Below are 23,141 nucleotides of genomic sequence, written 5' to 3' on the forward strand. Positions count from 1 at the left end.
CAGAAAGGGATCCGATCAACAATCCGAAACTGAAGTGAATGATGGAAAAAGCCCTCAGCAAAGACAGCGTCACTTACTTTTGAGGTGTAGCGGTCATCGAAGGTGTGCTTTATCATCAGGTTCTTCAGCACTTGGATGGCTATTTGTCGAATTTCCCTGAACTCCTGCAGGGCTGCGTTGACCTCCCGGAGAAGCAGCCCAACCAGGAAGTGGTTCTTACAAAAGTCATCCGTCAGCGAGTAATCTAGGTGAAGATCTGAGGGGAGGAAGTGCAGGCACAAGAGATTAGGACATGGGAAACAACACCAATTAATCAGTGTTAATTGAATATTACAAATCTTATTTGAATCAGACACAATTAAATCAGAAATAAATAGTTTGAAGCTTGGGAGGAGACTGTGACCAGGAAATGAACCAGCTCAAGGTCCATGTACTGGTACATATTTTCTCAATAGTAAGAAAATTTTGTAGTAGAACCACTTACTCGCACTAATAAAATAACTTTTCCCAATAGTAGTCTCACATTTGCGCTTTTCATATGCAACTAAACCTTACGGGTGAACTACTCTGATTCGCTAGTAGCCAAGTAAAACAAAAAATTGAAAAATAATAAATCAGGGTTCCTACAGGTTTCAAAAAGTGAATTTTAAGACCTTTTTTAAGAGCACTTAGAAGAGATTTTTATATCGATTTCGGGGTAAAATCCATAGTGGGCAATTATGAAATCGAGCTTTTAACTTCCTCCCTACTACTTGGTTTCAAATTTGAATATCTTGGTTGGGATGGGTGGAAATAATTTGTTCTTTCCCACTTGGCTATTTCTCAGAAACGATTTTATACTATGCAGCGCAATTTAAAATGTATGGATTTCAAGGCCTACCAGACAAAATTCAACACTTTCTAATACAGTGGTACTGAATTCTTAGGTGAAGATACACCTTAACGGGAAAATGTTGCCTCTTGTTAAGAAAGAAATTTCAGGGTACAAAAGGCAAAAATACAGTATGGCTGGTACTCACGGCTCTCAGAGTTTACTGAACGTAACATACTTATAGCTGCTCTGCCATTGGCCATTGTCTATCATTCCTGGCATCCAATTGGCTAAGAGGGACCTCTACTGTATGTGTATATGTGTATCACAGCGTCCTCTTCATTTGTCCCTCGTGTTCCGATAGCTTTACATGAGTGTATTACTTTAATTATTTACTCTATTCTTGTTTTTTTACATGATGCATGACTAATATTAACATAATTTTATGTTAATTGTGCAGCAATGTAATTGTAACCTGTATTTGTTACATGTTTAGATGCATTTTTATGCATTATCAAAAATTTATGTCAGAATTTTGGGGGGCTTAGAACGGATTAGGAAATTTACATGGAAAACACGTCTCTACTTACAGAATTTTCAGAACCAATTAATTTCGTAAGTAGAGGTACCACTGTATACCTTGCAAAAATGAGTGCATTTACGACTTTTAAGACCCCGAGGCATAGACTTCATAATGATATTGATGGAACACAGTCCCTTGACACTGCGCCACGCCTTCAAGTAGGGGGCCGTCCCACACTCTGCTTCAATCGGTTGCAGTTATTCTCAAACACATGCAGCGATCCAACGCCGGATTTAGGTTAAAAAAAAAACAAAAGCTGTACCGCATACAAACAGGAAGGATTGTCTCAGGAGTGATTTGTTCGAGGATTCAAGGTAATTATTATATTTTTCGTACCATGCATGCATTTTGAAACGTGAGAAAAATCAATGGGAGAAATTAACCACTACGGCATTAGGATCATAGTTCGCAATATTTACGTAAAATAAATGGTAACTGCCCAGTTCTTTGCTCTTTTAACAAAAAATAAAGACTGTCTTACGTTCATATCTATAAAGAATTTAGGGATTCAAGCATTTATTCACAAGACTTTTCAAGGTAAAGAGCTCTTTGTGGTGATAAGGTGGCGCCAGAGTGGCTTAAAAACTGGCAGCAATATATTTACATAAAATAAATGCTAACTGCCTGGTTCTTTGGTCTTTTAACAAAGAATCGGAATCGGGACTGTTTTACCTCCATATCTATAAAGAATTCAAGGATTTACGCATTTATTCACAAGAATTCTTAACGTAAAAAGGTCTTTGTGGTGATAAGGTGGCACCACAGCGGCTTAAAGACTAGCAGCACTTTTAACATATTTAGGTAAAATACATACTAATTTGCTGGTTCTTTGCTCTTTTAACAAAGAATCAGAATTGAGACTGTTTCACGTCCATATCTATAAAGAATTCAGGGATTTACGATTTATTCACAAGAATTTTCAACGTAAAAAACTCTTTGTGGTGATAAGGCAGCGCCACGGTGGCTTAAAGACTAGCGGCACATTCAACATATTTACTGAAAAATAAATGCTAATTGCCCGGCTCTTTGCTCTTTCAACAAAGAATCGAGACTGTTTTACGTCCATATCTATGAAGAATTCAGGGATTTAAGCATTTATTCACAAGAATTTTCAACGTAAAAAGCTCTTTGTGGTGATAAGCGGCGCCACAGTGGCTTAAAGACTAGCGGCACATTCGACATATTTACTGAAAAATAAATGCTAACTGCCTGGCTCTTTGCTTTTTTAACAAAGAATCTAGACTGTTTTACTTCCATATCTATAAAGAATTCAGGGATTTAAGCATCTATTCACATGAATTTTCAACGCAAAAAGCTCTTTGTCTGTGTTTCCACTCGGTCAGCTTTGACGGAGATAGACCCCCTATTAATCAGCCCTGCGCCCCGTGTCCCGTCAATATATTAAGAAGTCTATGCCCGAGGGAACCCTGTACGTTACAATGCTGGGAAAGCATATTTTTATTAGACAACATGACTACATAATTGATAGTGTCACTTAACATTAAGCATTCCCACTTGCATTGGATTTCAATTGATTGTGCTGGTGTACTAAGGTTTTGGCCTGGAACACATTACAGCTTGCTAGTTTTTAGCTAATACAGTGAGGCAAATAAGTATTTAGTCAACCACTAATTGTGCAAGTTTTTCCACTTGAAAATATTAGAGAGGCCTTTAATTGTCAACATGGGTAAACCTCAACCATGAGAGACAATGTGGAAAAAAAAAACAGAAAATAAAATTGTTTGATTTTTAAAGAATTTATTTGCAAATCATGGTGGAAAATAAGTATTTGGTCTATACCAAAAGTTCATCTCAGTACTTTGTTACAGTATGTACCCTTTGTTGGCAATAACGGAGGCCAAACGTTTTCTGTAACTCTTCACAAGCTTTTCACACACTGTTGCTGGTATTTTGGCCCATTCCTCCACGCAGATCTCCTATAGAGCAGTGATGTTTTGGGGGACCTAGTGAATGACCCACAGAGAGTTGGGACCACTGTAACAAAGGCTACTATCAGTAACACAATACGCCGCTAGGAACTCAAATCCTGCACTGCCAGACGTGTCCCCCTGCTGAAGAAAGTACACGTCCAGCCCCTCTGTGGTTCGCTAGAGAGCATTTGGATGATCCAGAAGAGGACTGGGAGAATGTGTTATGGTCAGATGAAACCAAAATAGAACTTTTTGGTAGAAACACAGGTTCTCTTGTTTGGAGGAAAAAGAATACTGAAATGTACCATACCCACTGTGAAGCATGGGGGTGGCAACGTCATGCTTTGAGGCTGTTTTTCTGCAAAGGGAGCAGGACGACTGAAAGAATGAATGGGGCCATGTATCAAGAGATTTTGAGTGAAAATCTCCTTCCATCAGCAAGGGCAATGAAAATGAGAGTGGCTGGGTCTGTCAGCATGACAATGATCCCAAACACACAGCCAGGGCAACAAAGGAGTGGCTTCGTAAGAAGCATTTCAAGGTCCTGGAGTGGCCTAGCCCGTCTCCAGGTCTCAACCCCATAGAAAATCTGCGGAGGGAGTTGAAAGTCCGTGTTGCCCAACGACAGCCCCAAAACATCACTGCTCTAGAAGTGATCTGCATGGAGCAATGGGCCAAAATACCAGCAACAGTGTGTGAGAAGCTTGTGAAGAGTTACAGAAAACGTTTGGCCTCCGTTATTGCCAACAAAGGCTACATAACAAAGTATTGAGATGAACTTTTGGTATTGACCAAATACTTATTTTCCACCATGATTTGCAAATAAATTATTTAAAAATCAAACAATGTGATTTTCTGTTTTTTCCCCCCACATTCTGTATCTCATGGTTGAGGTTTAACCATGTTGACAATTACAAGCTTTTCAAATATTTTCAAGTGGGAGAACTTGCAGAATTAGTGGTTGACTAGATACTTATTTGCCCCACTGTATAATTATAAAATAATAATAATTGTAAAGAAAAAAAGTTTATAATGCTCTCTTTATAATGCTGATGAACAGGGACCAGCAGAGTCATGATTACAAAAAGGCATCTATTCATAGCAATTTTTCAACGCTAATATAGCGCTTTAATTAAATACAGTACTTCATTTGAATTCAGGTTGATATTCAAAGTTCATTTCATTTTCTAGAAATGGAAAAAAGAGCCACATTGTATCCCACTGTTTTACTTTAAACATGAACTTGCTTCATTTGGCTACTTTCAATAACACATTAGCAGATTCGGTGTTCAGATTTTCAAAGGATTTCGCTACATTCTGGGCTCAAGGCAGATTGATCTGATTTAAGTGTCCTGGCATGCAAGCAGCAAACCTTTCACCTACCTACTGGAGTATCGTATGACTCCACTGTATCTTAAAGAGATTATAAAGATACATGACAAAAGAAATGAGGAAAAACAGGAAGGCACAGTCAGAGAATGTAACAACAACCAAAATATTCAAGTGGCTTCACAAAGGAAATTCATAAACTCCAATTTTAACCTTGAACATAACTCGCTTACCTTGAAATCTCAGTATCCTCCCTTTTCCGAAAGGCATGGGTAGGTTTAGAGGAACATAATGCTCGTGGTTGCACACAACCCGCAGGAACTCAAACTTGAACTCAAATAGCGTCTGTGTTAGAAACAACAGAACAAGCAACACGTAATCAATTACCTTTTAGTGACATTGAATTTGAAATTAGTTTGTCACTAGTAGACATCCAATCCATTTGAACTGGGAGGGTTGGCAGCGAATGAACATTTGTTCATTCGCTGCCAACCCTCCCAGTTCAAATGGATTGGACGTCTATCGCTATCAATGGCAGCCAATGACTCAATAACAACACGGCATACCTTTGGATCTCCAGGCATAAAGCAGTTGATGTAGTTATTGATTTGTTTAAACACAAAACCCCTGTCCATGAGGTTGAAACAGCGCTGCGGAAAGACATTTTTTCAGTGAGAACGTAACATTCTGGAGACAAAAAAAAAAAAAAAAAAAAAGAGTATGGAACTCAAGTAAAGCATACCTTAATGAAGACAGCCAGACTGTGGTTGGCGTTTCTGGCTGCATCTAGATTGTCTTTGTATTTCTGGGTGATATGAGGCATCATCATGTTGACCACAGTTTCCACAGTGTGATGGAACGAAGCTGAGAATCTCTGATTCCGGGATAGCTGAGATCAACATGAAGACTCCGGTTTTAAAATGAACATCAAAAATCAAATCTACCAAATGACAGCTCCAAACTCGAAAAAAAAAAATTTAAAAAACTTGTAGAGGCACCAACACCCGTAATTTTCGCACTATAAGGCGCACCTGACTATAAGCCGCCACCCACCAAATTTGACGATATGTGTTCATACATAAGCCGCACTGGACTATAAGCCGCAGCTGTCCTAACTGTATTATGGGATATTTCCCCCCAAAGATATTAACGGGTAACACTTTATTTTACAGCGGCATCATACAACTGTCATAAAACCAAATGAACCACCAAATGAACCACCATGAACCAAAGCTTTGAACCAACTGGCTGCAAAGCCTCATTGCTTCCAGAAGCTTCATTTAGCCATCACTGCTCCCTTGGAGGAGACAAACCTCTGCCGCCACCTGCTGTCAACATTGTTGTCATCCAACATGCCTCCTAGCATGCACTGCAGCGCTACAGATGTAAATAACAATAAAAATTCATGTTCTGTGCTCATTATTTTGTCAGTTACTGTTCCAGTTGTTTCATTAATTGCGAGTTATGGTATTTGGTAACACTTTATTTGACAGTGGCGCCATAAAACTGTCATTTAATTTTGACATGCGACTCTCATGAGCATTAATGAATGCTTATAACAAATGTCATTTAGCGAATTAACTCACTTTTGAATGGATGTAAAAGATCTGAGCTGGACATAAACGGAGTTAGTGACATAATTTGCCAGATGACACTAAATAATATCTGTCATAAGCATTCAGTAATGCCCATGATAGTGCCATGTGACGGTCTTATGATGCCGCTGTCAAAAAAGTGTTACCTATTAACCCAAATATATCAATAAATAAGTTGTACTGGACTATAAGCTGCAGGATTCAAAATGAATTAAAAAATGTAGCGGCTTATAGTCCGAAAATTACGGTATATCACTAGCCCCTTTCAGATGATTATTATTATTAGATAATTCGTAATTGTTTTAATGTCTGGGAGAAACTGTATTTTCTGGAAAAATTCCAGGGGTGCCAATAATTTCGTCCAGCCTATTTTTTTTTACTTTTGTCTAAAATTGTGTCAATTTTGACTTTTTTCCTTAACTCTTGCCAAGAAATAAACACATTCATAATGAAAACATTTGAAATTGCATTAATTTCTGTTAGAAATGCTGTATTTTCAGGGGTGCCAATAATGACTTGTCCCGTGTTGCCCACTGGTGCTCTCTGTGCGAGGAGGGCTGCTGGCGCGATTTTATAACCCGGACATTATGTCATTTTGGTCGGCATCGGCTGTCACAATATCGGTCAAATCGTGTTTTGTTCCAGAAGGAGGGTTCCTGACGTTGTAACTGCAACCAATTCCAGCTCATCAAGACTGTATTCAAGCCCAGGCGCAGGCAATCCAAGAGAAGGGTGTAAAAAAAAAAATTTTTTTTTAATTAATAAAATTTTTTAAAAATAAATTCCCGTCAACCTAGTGGCACAGACCAATTGTGTTATTCCCCTATTTTCTACGATCCTGTGGATTTTTATTTGTATTTAATAAACCCTTGAATGCCTCCCTCTTTTGTTTTTTGCTTTGAAGTACAACCTTGTTTTCCCAGTAGCGGACCCTATCATCTCAACGAAATAAAACACACATTTCAAAAGATGGATGATGGACTCTCTTCCTTGGCTCTACGATCCCGTAGCTGTTTAATTTCGTTATGTTTTCAGTTTAATTTAGCTATTTCCAGCTTGCTATGTTGATAATTGCGATGTTTGTTTACCGCTTTTTGTCTTACTGCGAAGAAAGAGGAAATGACGATTGGCCCGCCATGATATTTATATCATCAGCCATCATGCTGTGACCCGGGAATTTAATGCCTGCTTTCACGCACACCGTTTTCTAGGAAAGTCCTAGACGTTATATTAAGATGCGACCCGTGAAATGTCCGTGTAATATCCATGTCAGTCGACACGGGAAATTGTGTTCACATACAACTGCTGCACGTTTAAATTCCGCGATTTTCCCTGTGTTTTGGCATGTGTGAAAGGGGCTCAACAGACAATTTCCTGTTGTAGGTAGCTCACTAGTGGGCAAGTGATTATATCAGTGGAACTTAGACAACCATAAATGTGGTTGTCTTCATGTGGTATGACAAAATGCAGAAAATTAAACTGCACACTGAGTTAACCGTGAATAGACTTGTTGTTCCTTAGACTCGAGTGCTGTGGCTTTTCACAAGCCTTGACATGTTGCTAAACTGAAAGCCAAGGAGATGAGCTGTCACGAAGCAGATGTTCAATGAGCATACACTTATTTGTCAATTGCAAGTCATCTTCCAACATTGTGGGTAAACTGACCTTCACTTTACAACTCTCAATCAAATACTGAGCCATGGACTTGACTAAGGCTTCAAAGAAATACCAGGAGTACTGCAAGAAAGATGAAAAATATTAGTATATAATACCCAGTCACACTTAAAATCACCACTATATTACGTACCTTGAGCAGCTTGTTACATGTGAGGAAGTCAGTGGAAGGTTTCAAGATGGCGGTCATGGCTTTAGCCAACTCTTCGTGCACGGTTCGCGTGGACGATACAGTGTATGGCTCAGTTTTGAAAACAAACTAGAAAAATACAAAATAATATAATAACAATAAAGAGGCAGCCTTAAGAGGAAACACATGATAGGCTGTGATAAGAAATGGATGCAAAGTAGATAGGCAATGTTGTTTCATTTTAACCTTCACATATGATCTCAGGTAGTGTTCCAATCCCTCTTCATGACACTGGGCTACAATGTGGATCATGACTCTACAAGACCAACAAGTAAAATGTGTGATGATTTGACCGAGTGGGTCTTCTGTTGTCTGAAGTTCGTGTCGAAGATACTTGCCTGGTTACGTTGACCGCCACGTCTTCCTGACTAGCACTGGTCAGCACCCTGAACAGCTGATTCAGTATGGTGGGCAAAAATTTGATCATCACATGACTCTCCATTGCGTGCAGGCTCTGATGGAGCAGTAGCAAAAAGGTATAATTTAGAAGGTTAATTACAGCTAGCATCTGTCTATTATCTACACTGTTATACGTCTGGAGAGAATTTAGGTTTTCTGCTCATCTAAATGATGTTTTTAGTAATCTCATACAGCGTGTCAGCATAACAGCCGTATGAAGTGTGATAATTAGGTGTAAGCAAAAGGCTGGTAATTATGAAGGTCAAAATACTTGGCAAACCTGCTCAATGCAATAACAATTCATGATTAATGATAAATTATGATAATGAACTTGTACGACCACATATTCTATTTTGGGCATTTTTACTCCCCATTTAGAAAAAAAGTCAATTGAGTATTGAAATTATTTATCTTAATCTAATTTTCCAATATTACGAAAAACTGGCATTTGAACAGAGGTGTGTAAAAGTTTTTTTTTTTTTAGCAACAGAGACACTATATGATGATTCATCTCAAGTCATGTGTGCTTTGTCTGTGGTTGTATGATAGCAAGGTGACACAAGGAGGAGAATATGTCATTAAAAATTCCGGGCATAAGACATTCTCAAGTTCAGACAACTCTAAACCTGCATATATGTAATGCAAGGGCAACATAATTCTAATAATGACATCATAATTAACAGTCAAAGGAATACCTTATCAACATGTTGTGAAATCATATTTTTAATTATTATTTTTCTGACACATGTACCCTATACTCACCTTCAGGTATTTGACTAGTTCGCCTCCTGGTGCCTGAGGTGATGATGCTATGCTCTGACAGTGATGAAAGAAATTGTGCAAATGTTGATCCTGACACACAAAGATGGTTAGTTAATTAGCTATATTGTAACAAACGTAAAAGTGGTGTAATCAGTACTTAAGTCAAAGCAGTGTCATCGCTTGCATTACTTCACTAGCAGCAGCCAAAACAAACCTGAGTGTAAATGGTGGACACGAGGTGAGTTGACACCTTAAACAAAGGCTTGCCTCCATCCACCCATTTTACTTCTGGACCCGAATGCTGTAAATAAAGATATATTAAAATTTTTTTAAAATTATCTCATGTAATTTTATACACTAAAGATAGGATTAAAAAGAAAAGCCGATGTAACAACCAATCAAATATACTTTGTCGAATCACATTGGGCTTTCACCACAAAAATATGTCTGTGAATGAAGTGAATTTCATATGTACCTGCTACTAAGACCATATAATGGAGAGTTAAGAAAGTGGTAAAAATAACACAGTATAGTACAGTACATTTGGACCCTCAAAATACTGTTTACTGAAGTACACCAGGAGTCATTGTTTTTCTGTTAGCTTCCGAGGTACTTCTGCATTTCTGCAAGCGACTTCCGTTTTTCCAAGTTTTTTATTATTCACTTCAATGGCGCTGGAGTGGCATCTCTCACCAAAAACACTGAAAAAACACGATTTGGAAATACCGCATCCGTCTGCCATCTCGACATGGGATGACACCATTAAGAAATGGCCGAGAAAGACCACAAGTAAAATATTATAGTATTTTATCGACTCTATGGCAGTGGATGAAACGCCATCAGGAACCTGAAAAGCTCCGAGGCATTCCCGTACCTGCACAGCCACAAAGTTGGATCTGTCTTCATAAACGAACACAGGAATTTTGTCTTCATTAAGGTGGATGTAGAACCAAGCCAGTGCCTCAATGCTCCGTACTACAAAGCATGGGTGCTGGTAACAAAGGAGGGAGATGTCGAAACGGCAGGTGTACATGTATTGTGGGTCCCGGGGGTTCTTGTAGCCATGCTGCCGCTGTCTTATGGAAGGTATGTGCTCCAAAAATACGAAGCTTAAAATCTGGCACATGAAACGACTTGTTGCCTTTGTTATTGATATTACGATAATGATTGTAATTATGAAGTTTAATAATTTTTACTACAACTACTGCTGCTGCTAGCCTGTTGCTAATCAGTAAGTGATGGATGGCAGCGCATAAATGCAAGCGTTACAAGTTTTTTGTTCGTTTGTTTAGAGTTGGAAAACGCTGTTGGGCAAGGGAAAATAAGTTGATGTTCCTCACAACAACATTTACTGTACGTTGATGGACATACAGTATATCAAGACTATGTGCGTTCTACCCGGGGGCTGCAGAGAGGCGGTGGACCGTCAGCTGGATCCCGAGATCCAATTTCGAGCTTTTTAATTGCAGCAACTTAAAGATACGCTATTGGAGCTGGAATTACCGAGGGGCGAAAGCCCGTCTGGAGTCCGTAATGTCAGGTGAAAGTCTGGCGAGGCTCCAGAGCTCTACTGTCTGATATCACATTCTCGTATGCCATTTTTCTAATAATTTTATACACTGTGATTTATTGACCTGTTTCGCACATGCACCAATCGGTTTAATTAAAACAAGAAATGGAATCATGTTGTCCAAATGTTTTATTGCGATCAATATCTGCAATAAAAAAGAATGACTTGCTATGTTTATTTATTTGTACATACCATGTAGTATTTCCACAAACAAAATAACATGTCAGCCCTTCTGCATTCAGCAAATGTAATATAATGTGTAATTTCATCTCATTTTGGTCACTCAAGTGGCCGGCGTATCCATCTACATATACCCTACGTCAACACAGGCTGACAGGTTGTTATAATTTTGTCCACGAATGATCAACGAAGTGATAAGAACAATCATACAAATACGTCGTGCACAAGCCCGTCGAAGGGGGGGGGCAACCGGGTAGGTTGTCCCGGGCCTCAGGACCATAGGGGCCCCAGAATGACCCTTAATTATGTGGGTCTGTGAAAAAAGACCCAGATAGTGTTATTCTGTTGTTGTTTTTTTTTTTTGAATGGGATTTCTTCGGCGCGCTGCACAGCCCGAACCTTTTGACCAGTCGGCACTGTTCTAACACAGAAACGGCAGAATTTTCAAACGACGCAGGGAATTTTTCGAACGACCCCGAAAGATTTTCCATTCGCTCGTAAACGCCGATTTTTTGAAAACAAAACAAAACAAAAAAAATTCAAAATGTATTTAGTCCTACAATTTTTGACCAAATCAGATAATTTGGATATCAAAAATTCCGGGACAGTGAGGGGCATAAAAGTTGTATACAGAATTTGGAAAAAAATTACGGTTCCCCGGAAATTTGTCAAAAACTTTCCCATTCATTTTAAATGGGATGCAATGTTCAAATTTCCCCTTTCACTTACAATGGAATTTCAAATAAAATGAAATGAATGAAATTTACATTGCATTGATGCCATTGACGGCCATGTATGTCGGATCTATCGATGCCAATCTACTTGGATTCCATTGAGGCATATGTAAGTCGATGCCATTGACGGCCATGGACATCCTAATTTTTTCCCATTCATTTTCAATGGCAAAAAATGCGTCCCCAAATCAAAAGGAAATGACCAGATATCAATAGGACATGTCCCCCAAATGTCCCCGATTCCACTGACGTTTATGGAAGGTGCTGCCATTGACGGCCATGGACGTCCAAATTTCCCATTAATTTCCAATGACATTTACTTTGTTTAATGCCATTGACGGGCATTTTTGTCCATTCTATTGATGCCAATGCACTTGGATTTCATTGACGCCTACCCAAGTCGATGCCATTGACGGCCATGAGCGTCCAAATTCTTTCCCGTTCATTTTCAATGGCAAAAAAAAAAAAAAAGTCCCCAAATCAACAAAACCAGATATCTATCGGACACGCCCCCCAAATGTCCCCAAATGACCTGATATGACCAGGCCACGCCCCCCAAATGGTTCTAGATCAACAGGAAGTGACCTGATATTGTCCCCGAAATGTCCTCAAACCAACCTGGGCGGGGCTAACATCTGTATCTCCACAGAGCAAAGACCCAGAGTAATTTCTCCAGTTTATTTTACTTTACATTCGCATATTTCTTTTTTATTTAAATCATTGTCTGGTTAAATATTATGTTCTACTCTATATATACTTAAAAACTTTAACATATTAAATATTTCAAATATATATTTTTTGCTTTTTTTGCACAACGCTCACACCCCCTCTGTCTTAGCAAAGAATGGTTTGACCTCGCTCTGGCGCACTCAAGGCTACGTACGTGCCCTGAAGCGGGAAATTAAAATCAGTCATTGTTATAAACTCTAAACATGGCGAGTAGTCATAAATCATGTGCGCAGAAAAGAAAAGAAAAAAGATGAAGATCATAGAGGTGAACGAGAAAAAATGATGACGTTTTTAAAAGAGGGACAAGAAGCCAGAGAATTAGGGCTAGAGTTGGCTGTGGACAGTGATGTCGGTAAGTGAAAATCAGCCGCTAACAGTGAAGTTTACATTCGTGATCACTGTGACCAAAGCCCGATTCGAGTCTGTCACCGGCCACTTGTAGCCTTTTGAGCTGCAGTATGACAAGACATGCTGCTCGCGTTGAGCCGAGGAGAGAGAAGGTGATGGGAGATAAGGGATATATGTTAGTCTGTGGGGAGCAGATGCACGAGGCTGAATAGACTCGGGTCCGGCGGCTGGATTTATCTTGGGTTTACAACCCACAGTGTATTATAGCAAACGCAAGTAAATAAATGAATAATAAATAATGAATAAATTGAGTGTGAGCTTGCTCAAAAACTGGATTTCACTGATGTTATAAAGGACTTTGCTGTCAAAAAATCTAGGCGCATCACTGTTTGAGGGCTGGAGAATCCCAGGGATGTGGAGGGGGCAGGCACAGGATGTTTAGTTATACTGTTTTGTTGCTTAGCAGGCAGGCATAGCACTCTCAGTTGTATTATAGCCTGATAGGACAATAGATGGAAATTGTTTGTTTATATTGTGTCACATCTCATGTTAAATTTAACTGTCCATCTCAAATTAAATAATTTGAAAATTTACACTGTCATTGCTTGCAAAGCATTAAAAGTACTGTGTATGTTGTCGTGACAAGCCGGTGGCAGGAGTGTGGTGAGGGCGGGGGGACCTATAACGGTTTCTTGTCCCCGGGCCACTGCAAGTCTGTTGATGGCCCTGGTCGTGCTGAATCCTTTTTTGGAGAATCCGTGGGATCCTTTGGCTTGATTTTGCAGCTTTAACTTCGCAAACACACTGCTAACTTCAACTGCAACTCATGAGGTTTTTTCTAAGCCGGAATTTTGAAGCTTTTGAAGATTTTCCAAGATTGCACCGCCCATATTTCGCTCAGGAAACTTATCTATAGCAATTTCGAATATGTGTGAACCTGCAAGGGTCAATTTCCAGGTGTGCGGGAGTGAGTTGCCCAGCCGTAATTATCTTTGTTGCAGTGGACCTAGGTCCTTAAGGACACTCAAATTGTACACGGATATGTAACAGCAAAAGACCTGACCAATTACAGTATTTGTTACCTTGCTGGAACCTTCCTGGCAGCTGAGATATCCAGCGGGCAGGTTCGCCGCCACAGGAATGTGACACTCATTCATGATCACCCGGCCGTCTTTCAGTAGAGGAAGCCATGCGTATCCCACTGAGAAAGGAATTAGAATGTAAAAAGAATTGCAGTAATTTAAGTGATAACTTTGAACAGGCAAAGATATTACGGGACTTGGTTACCTTGCGTCTCAACTTGCTCCCTCTTTTTCGTGCTGGCCTTGCTGTTGCTCTCACAACTGACATGGTAGAGAGTGAAGAGCAGATGATGTTTTTCATGGAGCTGGGTTGGGAGCTCAATCTTGAACTGCAATAGAAAAATAACTACATACATTCCTGCATTGACTGGAATTATACATATTTTTTATCTTTTAATTACCTCATCATAGAACTCAGGGTTCTGCTGGTGATGTAATACTGCAGCAAAGGCATTTTTACTGAACAGAGGTCCTCCAGGTCGTCCATAGATGCACTGTGGAATGATAGCAATGTGTGGTAAAACTCTGTGGTGTGCGGGATAGTACTTCTTGAATACATCAGGATAAATTTACCTTAAGCGGTAACGCATCCTCATCATCAGAGTCCATGAACTCAATGCAGACAGCCAAGTTCCTAGCCTTTAGTCAGAAAAAAAAAGGTATTTTTCTAGTAATTTAAATGGGGAAAAACCCTCAAAAAGCCATCTTGTCATACCTTAGCAAAAGACTTTTGTCCGTCGTACTTTAAGAATTTGGGGTAGACGTAGAGGTGATTGTTGTAGATTGTGAAAGGTTGGGAACATTTGGCTATGTATGGCACAAACTCCTCCACCTCAAAGAAGACAGGGCACTTCTCGCTCACATCGAACTGCTTCACAGGAATGTAGGATGAGGAAACACAATCTGCAGAAGCAGCATAGAGGGAAAGCACATAAACAGTCGTACGGTAACATGAGCCACATCTGATTTGACTGAGAAGTTACATTCAAACTCTTACTGGTCAAGTCAGGGGCAACATTGTCGATGGTAACGTCAAGATTTCCGAGGATAACAGGCAGCTTGGCCATCTTCTCTGGCCTGGAATGGAATAATGTTATACATCTGCTCATGATGAATTTGAACACAAATATTATTTTGATAACATTTGACATCAACTCAACAGATGTTGAATAATAGACTAATACAAACTTTCTGAAGTCAGCCAGCAATTTGAGCATGTCGTCATTGGACAACTTGTTGTTGTCCTGTCTGTACAAAGGTGAAAAGCGAGCACTTTTATCAAGCGTCCCTGAAGCATCTTTGAACAATGGCCTGCAACAAAGGCAATTTAATGTTCAGATATGATAATCAATGCGATACAATGTGTATTTTCATGCCGACAAAAAAAAAGACAAATTCTATTTTGGGGTAGTACAATACTGAATTACAGTGATCCCACATTTTTCGCGGTTCATCGGGACCAGAACCCGCTGCGATAAGTGAAAAATCGCGAAGTAGCGGCCTTTTGTGTTCAATGGATTTATAATTGGAAAGAGATATATATACGTAATACATGTTTCTCACCTTTCCCCCAAAGTATAATTTCAAAAAACCCTATACATACATATATATATATATGTATATATATGTGTGTGTGTGTAAATATATATGCCGGAAAACACAGACAAGCCTGAAAAAGCAGTTTCTGCTCTTGCACTCCTCTTTAAAAGAAACTGCAGTATTTTAAGCCCCCCCAAAAAACTGTTGTTTGATAGAACAATATGTCTTTATGCTGCCATAGCAGATTCACGGCGCATTAGGCCCCGAACTATTTTGAATTTGTCCGTTTTACCCTGAAAACCCCCGTTTACAGACGTCGCGCAACCGCTTTTGTTTCAACCTAGCCATAAAAAGAAGGTAAGTAATTAAATTTATTATTCAAAATGTCTGTCATTTTTAGCTTTGAATCATTGATGATATTTAGTTTAAAAAAAGAAAACGACTTTAAAAAAATTATTCACTCGCATATTTTAAGCTTTTAAACAAATTACGTCACAATGAAAAATTTGGCGTCTGTAAAAAAGTCACGGGTATCTACCTCATAACTACCGCTTAATTGTATTTTTTTTGTTACTGTCGCATTTTCCCCGATATGTTAGATGATAAATAATTGAAATTGAAAAATAACGTTTAAAAGGGTAACTATATGAAAAAGAAAATCTCAAAAATTCCTTGTTGTCTGCGATTTCTGCATCACGACCATTTTTATATCACCATGTTTCACCCATAAAATCCCAAAAATATCTGGCTGTGGCCATTCACAGCTGGGTCTTGACACTCAGTGATACATGCTACATGGAGTTTTTGGATCGAAACAAGATAGGCGATAATATCTCGTTAAAATCGTGGCGTCTTTAATTCTGCTCTCACGTGCTCTCGCCTCCAGTTAGTTTTGCTGTTTATAATTTTTTTTTTTTTTTTTTTTTTAAATGCCCTCCTGTTCAAAAAGTTTTCTTTCCCCAGAAAATTGAGATTTTAAGCTTTCCAATGATGTATCACACATGCATATCGGACAATTTTGAAATTTGGCCAAATTGGGGGTCTCAGAGCGGAACTTCAAGTCACCTGAGTTTTTTCCGCCATATATTTAGGTAAATGTTTTTTTAAGCACTTTAAATGTAAGAATTATTGTAAGTTTTAAACACGTTACTTTCCCACAGACTTATTTTTAAACAAGAAAAAAAGTAGACGCCCAATCCATTTAAAAAAAGTAAAAAAAAAAAAAAATGCTTGTCTTTAACCCTTGAGAGTCGAAGGACGCGCCGGCGCGTCCTCAGCGCACGTCGTCTTTGAAGCGCCCTCACGTTTTAATTACGTCACCCACATGCCGGTGGTTGGTCTCGTTTTAAAGTGCGGAAGTTGCGGTTTACTCTCGTTATTATTTGAAGTCAATCCACCAACTAAAACGTGAGATATTGTCATTTAAGTTTTATAGTTTTATTGTCCTCTCAAAAAAAACATTAAAACGCTGCATGGATCATTTGTTTATGTCTATATTTCCATCATTTCTTGTCCTTTTTCAAAACGGAAGCTCCATGAAAAAAACACAAATCAAACGAACCCTTTCGAAGTCACAGTGGAAGCACAAAAATGCGTTTTTTTTTTTTTTTTTTTATAAATATAACTGCCGTGCGAGGTTCTACCGAACGAGAGGGAGGAGTGTTCTGAAGCAGCGAGGTGGCGAGCGACGGCCGTTTGGATCGAGCAGCGACTTTGTGTGACTTTGAGAATGAACGGAAAACTAAATTTAGCGCAAGCAATTGTGCTTTTTGATCAACTTGAGGAAGAGGATGGTCCAAATTCGTCATCATCGTCTTCTTCGGAAGAGTCCTCGAGAGAAGACAGATTTGAACACGTGGGTGACGCCATCGACGAGCAGAGGTAAGCCAACTCACTTTTTTTTTTATGCTGAAAAAGTTTCTTTTGATATTGCAAGACAAAGTTAATTTTGATGCAATAAAAGTGTGTGTTTGTGTATATAATAATAAAATGTGCGTATCAGATCAAAGTCGTGCGTGCACTGTGGGTATCCCAGGCAGGAATTTATAATTTGTGGTGTTCTTCTTTCTATATGAAGATTAGGGATGTAGCACATATTCAGCTATGGTATTCTTTCTATTGTCATACATATAGATTTCCATTATTATTTATTGCTGTATATATTTTTATTTTATACTTTTATTATTTTCATAAATACTGACTTTTTTTCATGTACATTTATAGTGACAATGAAAGTAAAGTGAAATGAAAATGGAAGGCTGGAAAGAGGACCGACACCCCATGGAAGTGTGGGCTGTGTGATGTAGCCCTGTGTCTAATTCCAGAACGAAACTGCTTTTCGGAGTGGCATGCCTAAAAAAAATTTAACTTGTTTATTGTAAATATTTTTGAAAATACTTTTTTTCCCAACGTTATATATATATTTTTTCCCCCCACAATCAGTCTTCTCAATTTGTGTATATAAATGTGTGTTCAAGAAGCTTGATTGTGTGTACATAGTTTTCATGGGGTGATGGGCCGCAATACCTAAACTCATAAAGAGATGGCCTCTAAACACTTTTTGTGTTAGATGGTATATATTTTTTCACTGTTCTTCACTGTTTGGTCTGCTGTATATAACCTGTTTTGACTAGAGCATGTATAAAGGCAAAAAACGCCTATGGCTATACCTGTTGTTTATGTTGAATTGTCAAATATAAGACTATTTATTCAAATTTTTTTGGGTTGAATGTTCATCCTAACATGTCTAATAAATATTACAAAGTTTCAAAACGGTTCGTTACGCATGTTTGGTTGTCAATTGGACATCAGTATTAAAAATTTTGACAAAACGATTTTGGAATTTTTGGTCTTTTTGGGCCCAAAATGATGATTTATAATTGGTCAGTGAAGGAAACAACAGTTTGGACATGAAGTTCAAGGTGTCACAAAAAAAAGGGACCAAACCAGGCCATCGTAAACAATTCTTTCTTTGAAATATAAAGGCAACTTCAAAGGCATGCAAAATCAGACAAAATAGGCCCAGACCTTAAAGGGTTAATAAATGCTTCATAGAGTAAGTCCATTCAAATCCGCTCCAGCTGCAAACTTACACACAATGAGTTGCCACAGCAACTGTTTAACACGTTAAACGATGATTGACGCATGCGGTGCTTTAAAGGTCGATTCTCTGGCTAGATCAAAGCTTAAGCGTCTGTCAGTAATCGTTTACTTTAATAAGCAACTCCAGTTCACTCTCTGACAAACAGAGAGCAGGGAGAGGGAGGGAGACTACTCGATCGGTTCGGGAAAGAAAAATCTGCGATGGGACTGAGGGAAGTTTGAAACGCGAAGTAGCGAGGGATCACTGTATTGACATTGTTTTTACATATACAAGTATTACGGTACTACTAAAAAAAAAAAAAAAGAAGTACCTAGCTGACCAAGCAAAAGGCATCCTATACTGGCCTAAGCGATTACAAGCCAGCTTGGCGTTTTTCAACACTTTCTGAGCCACCTGAAAAGAAACAAAATATTCTGTAATCCATCATAATTATTAACATAAAAAAAACATCACATCATTTATTGAATAAGATAAAATTATTTACAGTATTTGCATTCCTGAACATTTTTCTTTCCAATGTTGTGCTTGGATTAATTTCTAAATTGCTTAGTTTAGCAGTCTTATAAAAAGAGGAGTCCAGTTTATTCTTCACTCCAGTTCAAAATTAATAATGTGTGGAAAGCTCAATTCAATACAAATCATCTGTAGTCAAGGCTCCATTATGTTGGATACCCTCCCAATGACAAGTGATGCAATGATTTTGTGAAATACCGTATAAAATAAATCATATGTAAACAGAACTGGAAGATATACAGCCAGCGTCACAGCTACAAATCTAAGCGTAATGTGAACTTTGTTGATAAGGCCTCCGCCCGTACCTTAGTGGAGTCAGAATTCTTCATGTAAGGCTCAGCACAGTGATTGATTCCTCCCTGCAGCACCTTCTCAATGCGAGCCACCAGGAAGATATCAGGGTGGGGGCATGTTACAGAGAACACTCCCTACAAGTGAGTTACACACGGGTTAGAATTTAATTTTTCTAACTCAATCAGTGCCATTGACAGTGATAGATATCTAACAGGGAGGACAGGAAAGATTACGGTATGGTAGGGCAGGGTGAGTGTGACAATTGAAATCAATGGCAGCCAAAGAATTAACTTGAATAATAATAAAGCGTGTTATATGATTTTTTTTTCACCTGACGGGGATAGCGCATGACTGCTTCTGGCACTCCATGAACCAACCGTGGCCCATCAGGGATGATATCCCCTCCCCCATTTATATACTGACTCTCATAATTGGGCATCATTCCTCTGACAGAAGGGTGGTTGAGATCCACATGGAAGTCGGACGAGATCTTCCGTCCATTTTGGATGTCGAACAGTGACAGAGTCACATAGAATGGCTCCACCTAAAAAACAAGTATAAACATTTTGTGAACACATGCTGTTTTATTTCACTGAAGAAACACAAGTTGAGCTCTTGAAAGGGAGTTTTTGATGAAGGAGACAGTGAAAATTGCTAGTGCAAAGCCCATCGTCTGGTTGCTATGTCAATAGTCTCTCAGCAGCCAAACAGTATGCAAAGACTATCCATCCGTCTTATGTATTTAGTCATGCAGATAATTATATTTCTGGGACTTAATGCCTGCTGCTAACGGAAACTCACATTTGTTGTTGGTCCCTCCTCATTCTCAGCTACACAGCTTTGCAGATTAAAGGAGAGGTCGTTGCAGTTAATGAGCACACGCTTGCCAAACTTCTCTTCAAACTGCTTCACATCTGGTTCTATTCCTGAGAAATCCAGTTTCTAAAGAGTGTAGAACAGAAGGATCCCAATGTGCATATGCTGCATTGTGGATTGCATGCGTCAAAATTCTTGTGCTTAATAACCTGCGTGTCAGGGTCAAGGGTGAACAGCTTCAATCTCGTCTCATTCCTCATCCTTGACTCGATATCTCTTGCAGTCTTGAGGAAAGGGGAAGAAAGACTGATTTAAAAAAGACAAAGTGTCTGCATTTTCAAGACTAACAGGCACACCCTGACTGTAGAGATTTTCAGTCAGGTGGTTTAATCATTAGCAGATTTTGGGTCACATCTGGAAATTGGATATTTACGTCTTACAGTCTCAGGTGGCGCAGACAATTATAGTGTACCATAACCTGTTTTCCAGCTGAGTTCCTACCAGCCTACCATCAATTTGTTTTTACAATACTTTGGCATTATACCAGCATGAAAAAAAAGAAAACTTTATTTGAATGTGGCAGTGAGTTTAATTAAGAATAGTAGTTTTAAATGCACATGACAAAGTTGTGCATTAAATGTAGGATAAGACCAAGTGGTAAAGTAACGCCTGAAACAAAATTTTAAAAATTAAGTAATGTGCATAGACTTCATAATTGTATTGACGGGTCAATTCGGCCAGCCACTGTGCAACGCCTTCAAGCAGGGGGCCAGGCATCCCATAATCCGCTTCAGTTATTCGCATTCGGTCGCAGCGAGACATGCAGCATTCAATGCCGGATTTAGGATAAAAGTACGAAAGCTGTACTGTATACAAACAGGAAGGATCGTCTCAGGAGTGATTTGTTCAAGGATTCAAGGTAATCGTTATATTTTTCATACCATGCATGCATTTTGAAACGTGAAAAAAATCAATGGGAGAAATTAGCTGCTACAGCATTGGCATCATACTTCGCAATCGTTACGTAATATAAATGCTTACTGCACGTTTTTTTGTTTTTTTTTTGCTTTTAACCAAGAATCGAGTTTTACGTCCATATCTATAAAGAATTCGGGGATTTAAGCATTTATTTTCAAGAATTTTCACTGGAAAAGCTCAGGCGGCCGCTAGCTACATTCACTAACAGACTCGCATTGTACTTTCAGATATTTACATAAAATAAATGCTAAATACACATTTATTTATTTTTTTTTATTTTAACCAAGAATCGAGACTGTTTTACATCCATATACTGTATATAGAGGATTCGGGGATTTAGGCATTTATTCACAAGAATTTCTACCAGAAAAGCTCTGTTTACATCAGGCGGCCGCTGGCTACATTCACTAACAGACTAGCATTGTACTTTGACATATTTACGTAAAATAAATGCCAACTGCACGTTTTTTGTTTTGTTTTTTTGCTTTTGTTGGAATTATTTTGCATACAGTTAACATTTATGCTTTCCTTATAGTTAGTCACCTGATAAGACTTCTGTCTAGTCAGCTTTTCCTTTGTGCTGGGCCATGTGGCCCCCATATAGTGTACTCATTGTCCCATGTTGCCTTCCTAACCCCTCTTATCCTATTGTTTGACCCTGAATAAATAAGGTTGCTTCACAGCAGCCTGGGGGGGCAGCAACCAACCTCCACAAAAGCTACATCGACTTCCTGCGTGTTCTTTTTAGCCAAGGAAGGTGTACATAACCTAGCTTCAAACCTAACAGCTTTTAACCAAGAATCGAGACTGTTTTACGTCCATATCTAATACAAAGAATTCAGGGATTTAGGAATTTTCAACGAAAAAAGCTCTTTGTGATTCCACTTGGTCAGCTTTGATGGCCTCACCAACAATGTAACCCCCCTATTTATCGGCCCCGTGTCCTGTCAATACATTATGAAGTCTATGTAATGTGCTTAAGAAAAGGAGCTACAGTACCTGAAAACTGTCCATACTGCCCGAAGAGCTGTCAGATTTTCCAAGATCATCATCTAGGGGAAAAAAATACAAGAAATCACTGAATGTCAAATGTGTGGAAGATACTTCGGCACATATTACTAGAACTCCTTCCACAGCCTCACGAATAATCTACTGACGTGTCAAGAAAATAGTGACATCAAAAGATATACAGTAGTTACGGTGGATAAGATAAAGCCTGTGACAAAATATAAAACAAACTCCGAATGAATGAAATACATTTTCAACCTCTTTTAATTGTATGGCTAGTAATTTTGAATTTCAAGCATGTCTCTTTACAGTGTAAGACAAGATTTTGATTAAGTGCATCCCAGTGGGGAAAGAGACAAGAGAGAAAAAAAATATCAAAGAATTTCATTTTTATGCAGTGTAGTAGTGGAGAAAAACGTCAATAAAAGTCAATATTTCAAGGAAGAGACAAAATTGCTGTTAGCAGACTTTTTTACATGCCAGAAATGTTTTGGCCAATCAAAGGTATTTGGTTATCCAAAACATGAGAATCACTCATCGCTCGAACCTAAGAACTTCAGCCACCATTTTATTTAGCCTAGCAAAAATTTAGCTTTCAAGTTCTTGACAGCTAAATCCTGATTGGACATGTCAACTGTAAATAACATTTTAAAAAATGATCAAAACAATCTTTGAGTTTTATCTACCTAGGAAAAATTAAATAAAAAAGTAGTGTATTGTAGTGTAGTGTATGTTCTAGTTTTTTTTTTTTTTTTGTAGTTAGTTTTTTTGTAGTAACCAATCGCCTCTACACATCTTGTTGCCATGGTAGCCGCACATAATATGATGCATTAAATTGCATGCCAATGTATTGCTGAGCTCTCACACAACATGGTCAAATATGGTTTTATGGGGTTTTAATAAATGGTTAATTTAAATACAGTATGGCAAAATTGTGACATTTTTGACATTTTTAATGTTTTGAGTGTAGTTC

The 23,141-nt window shown here is 38.6% G+C and overlaps 1 protein-coding gene across 10 annotated transcripts in view; it reads right to left on the bottom strand.

Annotated features, from left to right (window-relative positions):
• Nucleotides 1–23,141, bottom strand: part of LOC130927062 (dedicator of cytokinesis protein 9-like) — a 190,816-nt gene that overhangs the window by 44,885 nt on the left and 122,790 nt on the right. For 8 of the 10 annotated variants that reach the window (XM_057852572.1, XM_057852577.1, XM_057852575.1 and 5 more), the window contains exons 9-31: nucleotides 22,160–22,212; nucleotides 20,392–20,466; nucleotides 20,168–20,308; nucleotides 19,698–19,910; nucleotides 19,378–19,500; nucleotides 18,870–18,952; nucleotides 15,106–15,228; nucleotides 14,915–14,994; nucleotides 14,633–14,820; nucleotides 14,491–14,556; nucleotides 14,319–14,411; nucleotides 14,123–14,246; nucleotides 13,918–14,036; nucleotides 9,489–9,575; nucleotides 9,275–9,364; nucleotides 8,452–8,567; nucleotides 8,300–8,369; nucleotides 8,057–8,182; nucleotides 7,915–7,986; nucleotides 5,397–5,543; nucleotides 5,221–5,304; nucleotides 4,888–4,999; nucleotides 78–256 (exon numbers count right to left, since the gene is read on the bottom strand). In XM_057852572.1, the coding sequence (XP_057708555.1) occupies nucleotides 78–256; nucleotides 4,888–4,999; nucleotides 5,221–5,304; nucleotides 5,397–5,543; nucleotides 7,915–7,986; nucleotides 8,057–8,182; nucleotides 8,300–8,369; nucleotides 8,452–8,567; nucleotides 9,275–9,364; nucleotides 9,489–9,575; nucleotides 13,918–14,036; nucleotides 14,123–14,246; nucleotides 14,319–14,411; nucleotides 14,491–14,556; nucleotides 14,633–14,820; nucleotides 14,915–14,994; nucleotides 15,106–15,228; nucleotides 18,870–18,952; nucleotides 19,378–19,500; nucleotides 19,698–19,910; nucleotides 20,168–20,308; nucleotides 20,392–20,466; nucleotides 22,160–22,212 (2,564 nt within the window). Of the gene's footprint in view, nucleotides 1–77; nucleotides 257–4,708; nucleotides 4,739–4,887; nucleotides 5,000–5,220; nucleotides 5,305–5,396; nucleotides 5,544–7,914; nucleotides 7,987–8,056; nucleotides 8,183–8,299; nucleotides 8,370–8,451; nucleotides 8,568–9,274; nucleotides 9,365–9,488; nucleotides 9,576–13,917; nucleotides 14,037–14,122; nucleotides 14,247–14,318; nucleotides 14,412–14,490; nucleotides 14,557–14,632; nucleotides 14,821–14,914; nucleotides 14,995–15,105; nucleotides 15,229–18,869; nucleotides 18,953–19,377; nucleotides 19,501–19,697; nucleotides 19,911–20,167; nucleotides 20,309–20,391; nucleotides 20,467–22,159; nucleotides 22,213–23,141 lie in introns of all 10 variants that reach the window. The other 2 variants (XM_057852568.1, XM_057852570.1) reach the window with 1 other exon arrangement.

This window comes from Corythoichthys intestinalis, chromosome 12, assembly GCF_030265065.1.
Source record: "Corythoichthys intestinalis isolate RoL2023-P3 chromosome 12, ASM3026506v1, whole genome shotgun sequence".
In the NCBI taxonomy this organism is placed as follows: Eukaryota; Metazoa; Chordata; class Actinopteri; order Syngnathiformes; family Syngnathidae; genus Corythoichthys; species Corythoichthys intestinalis.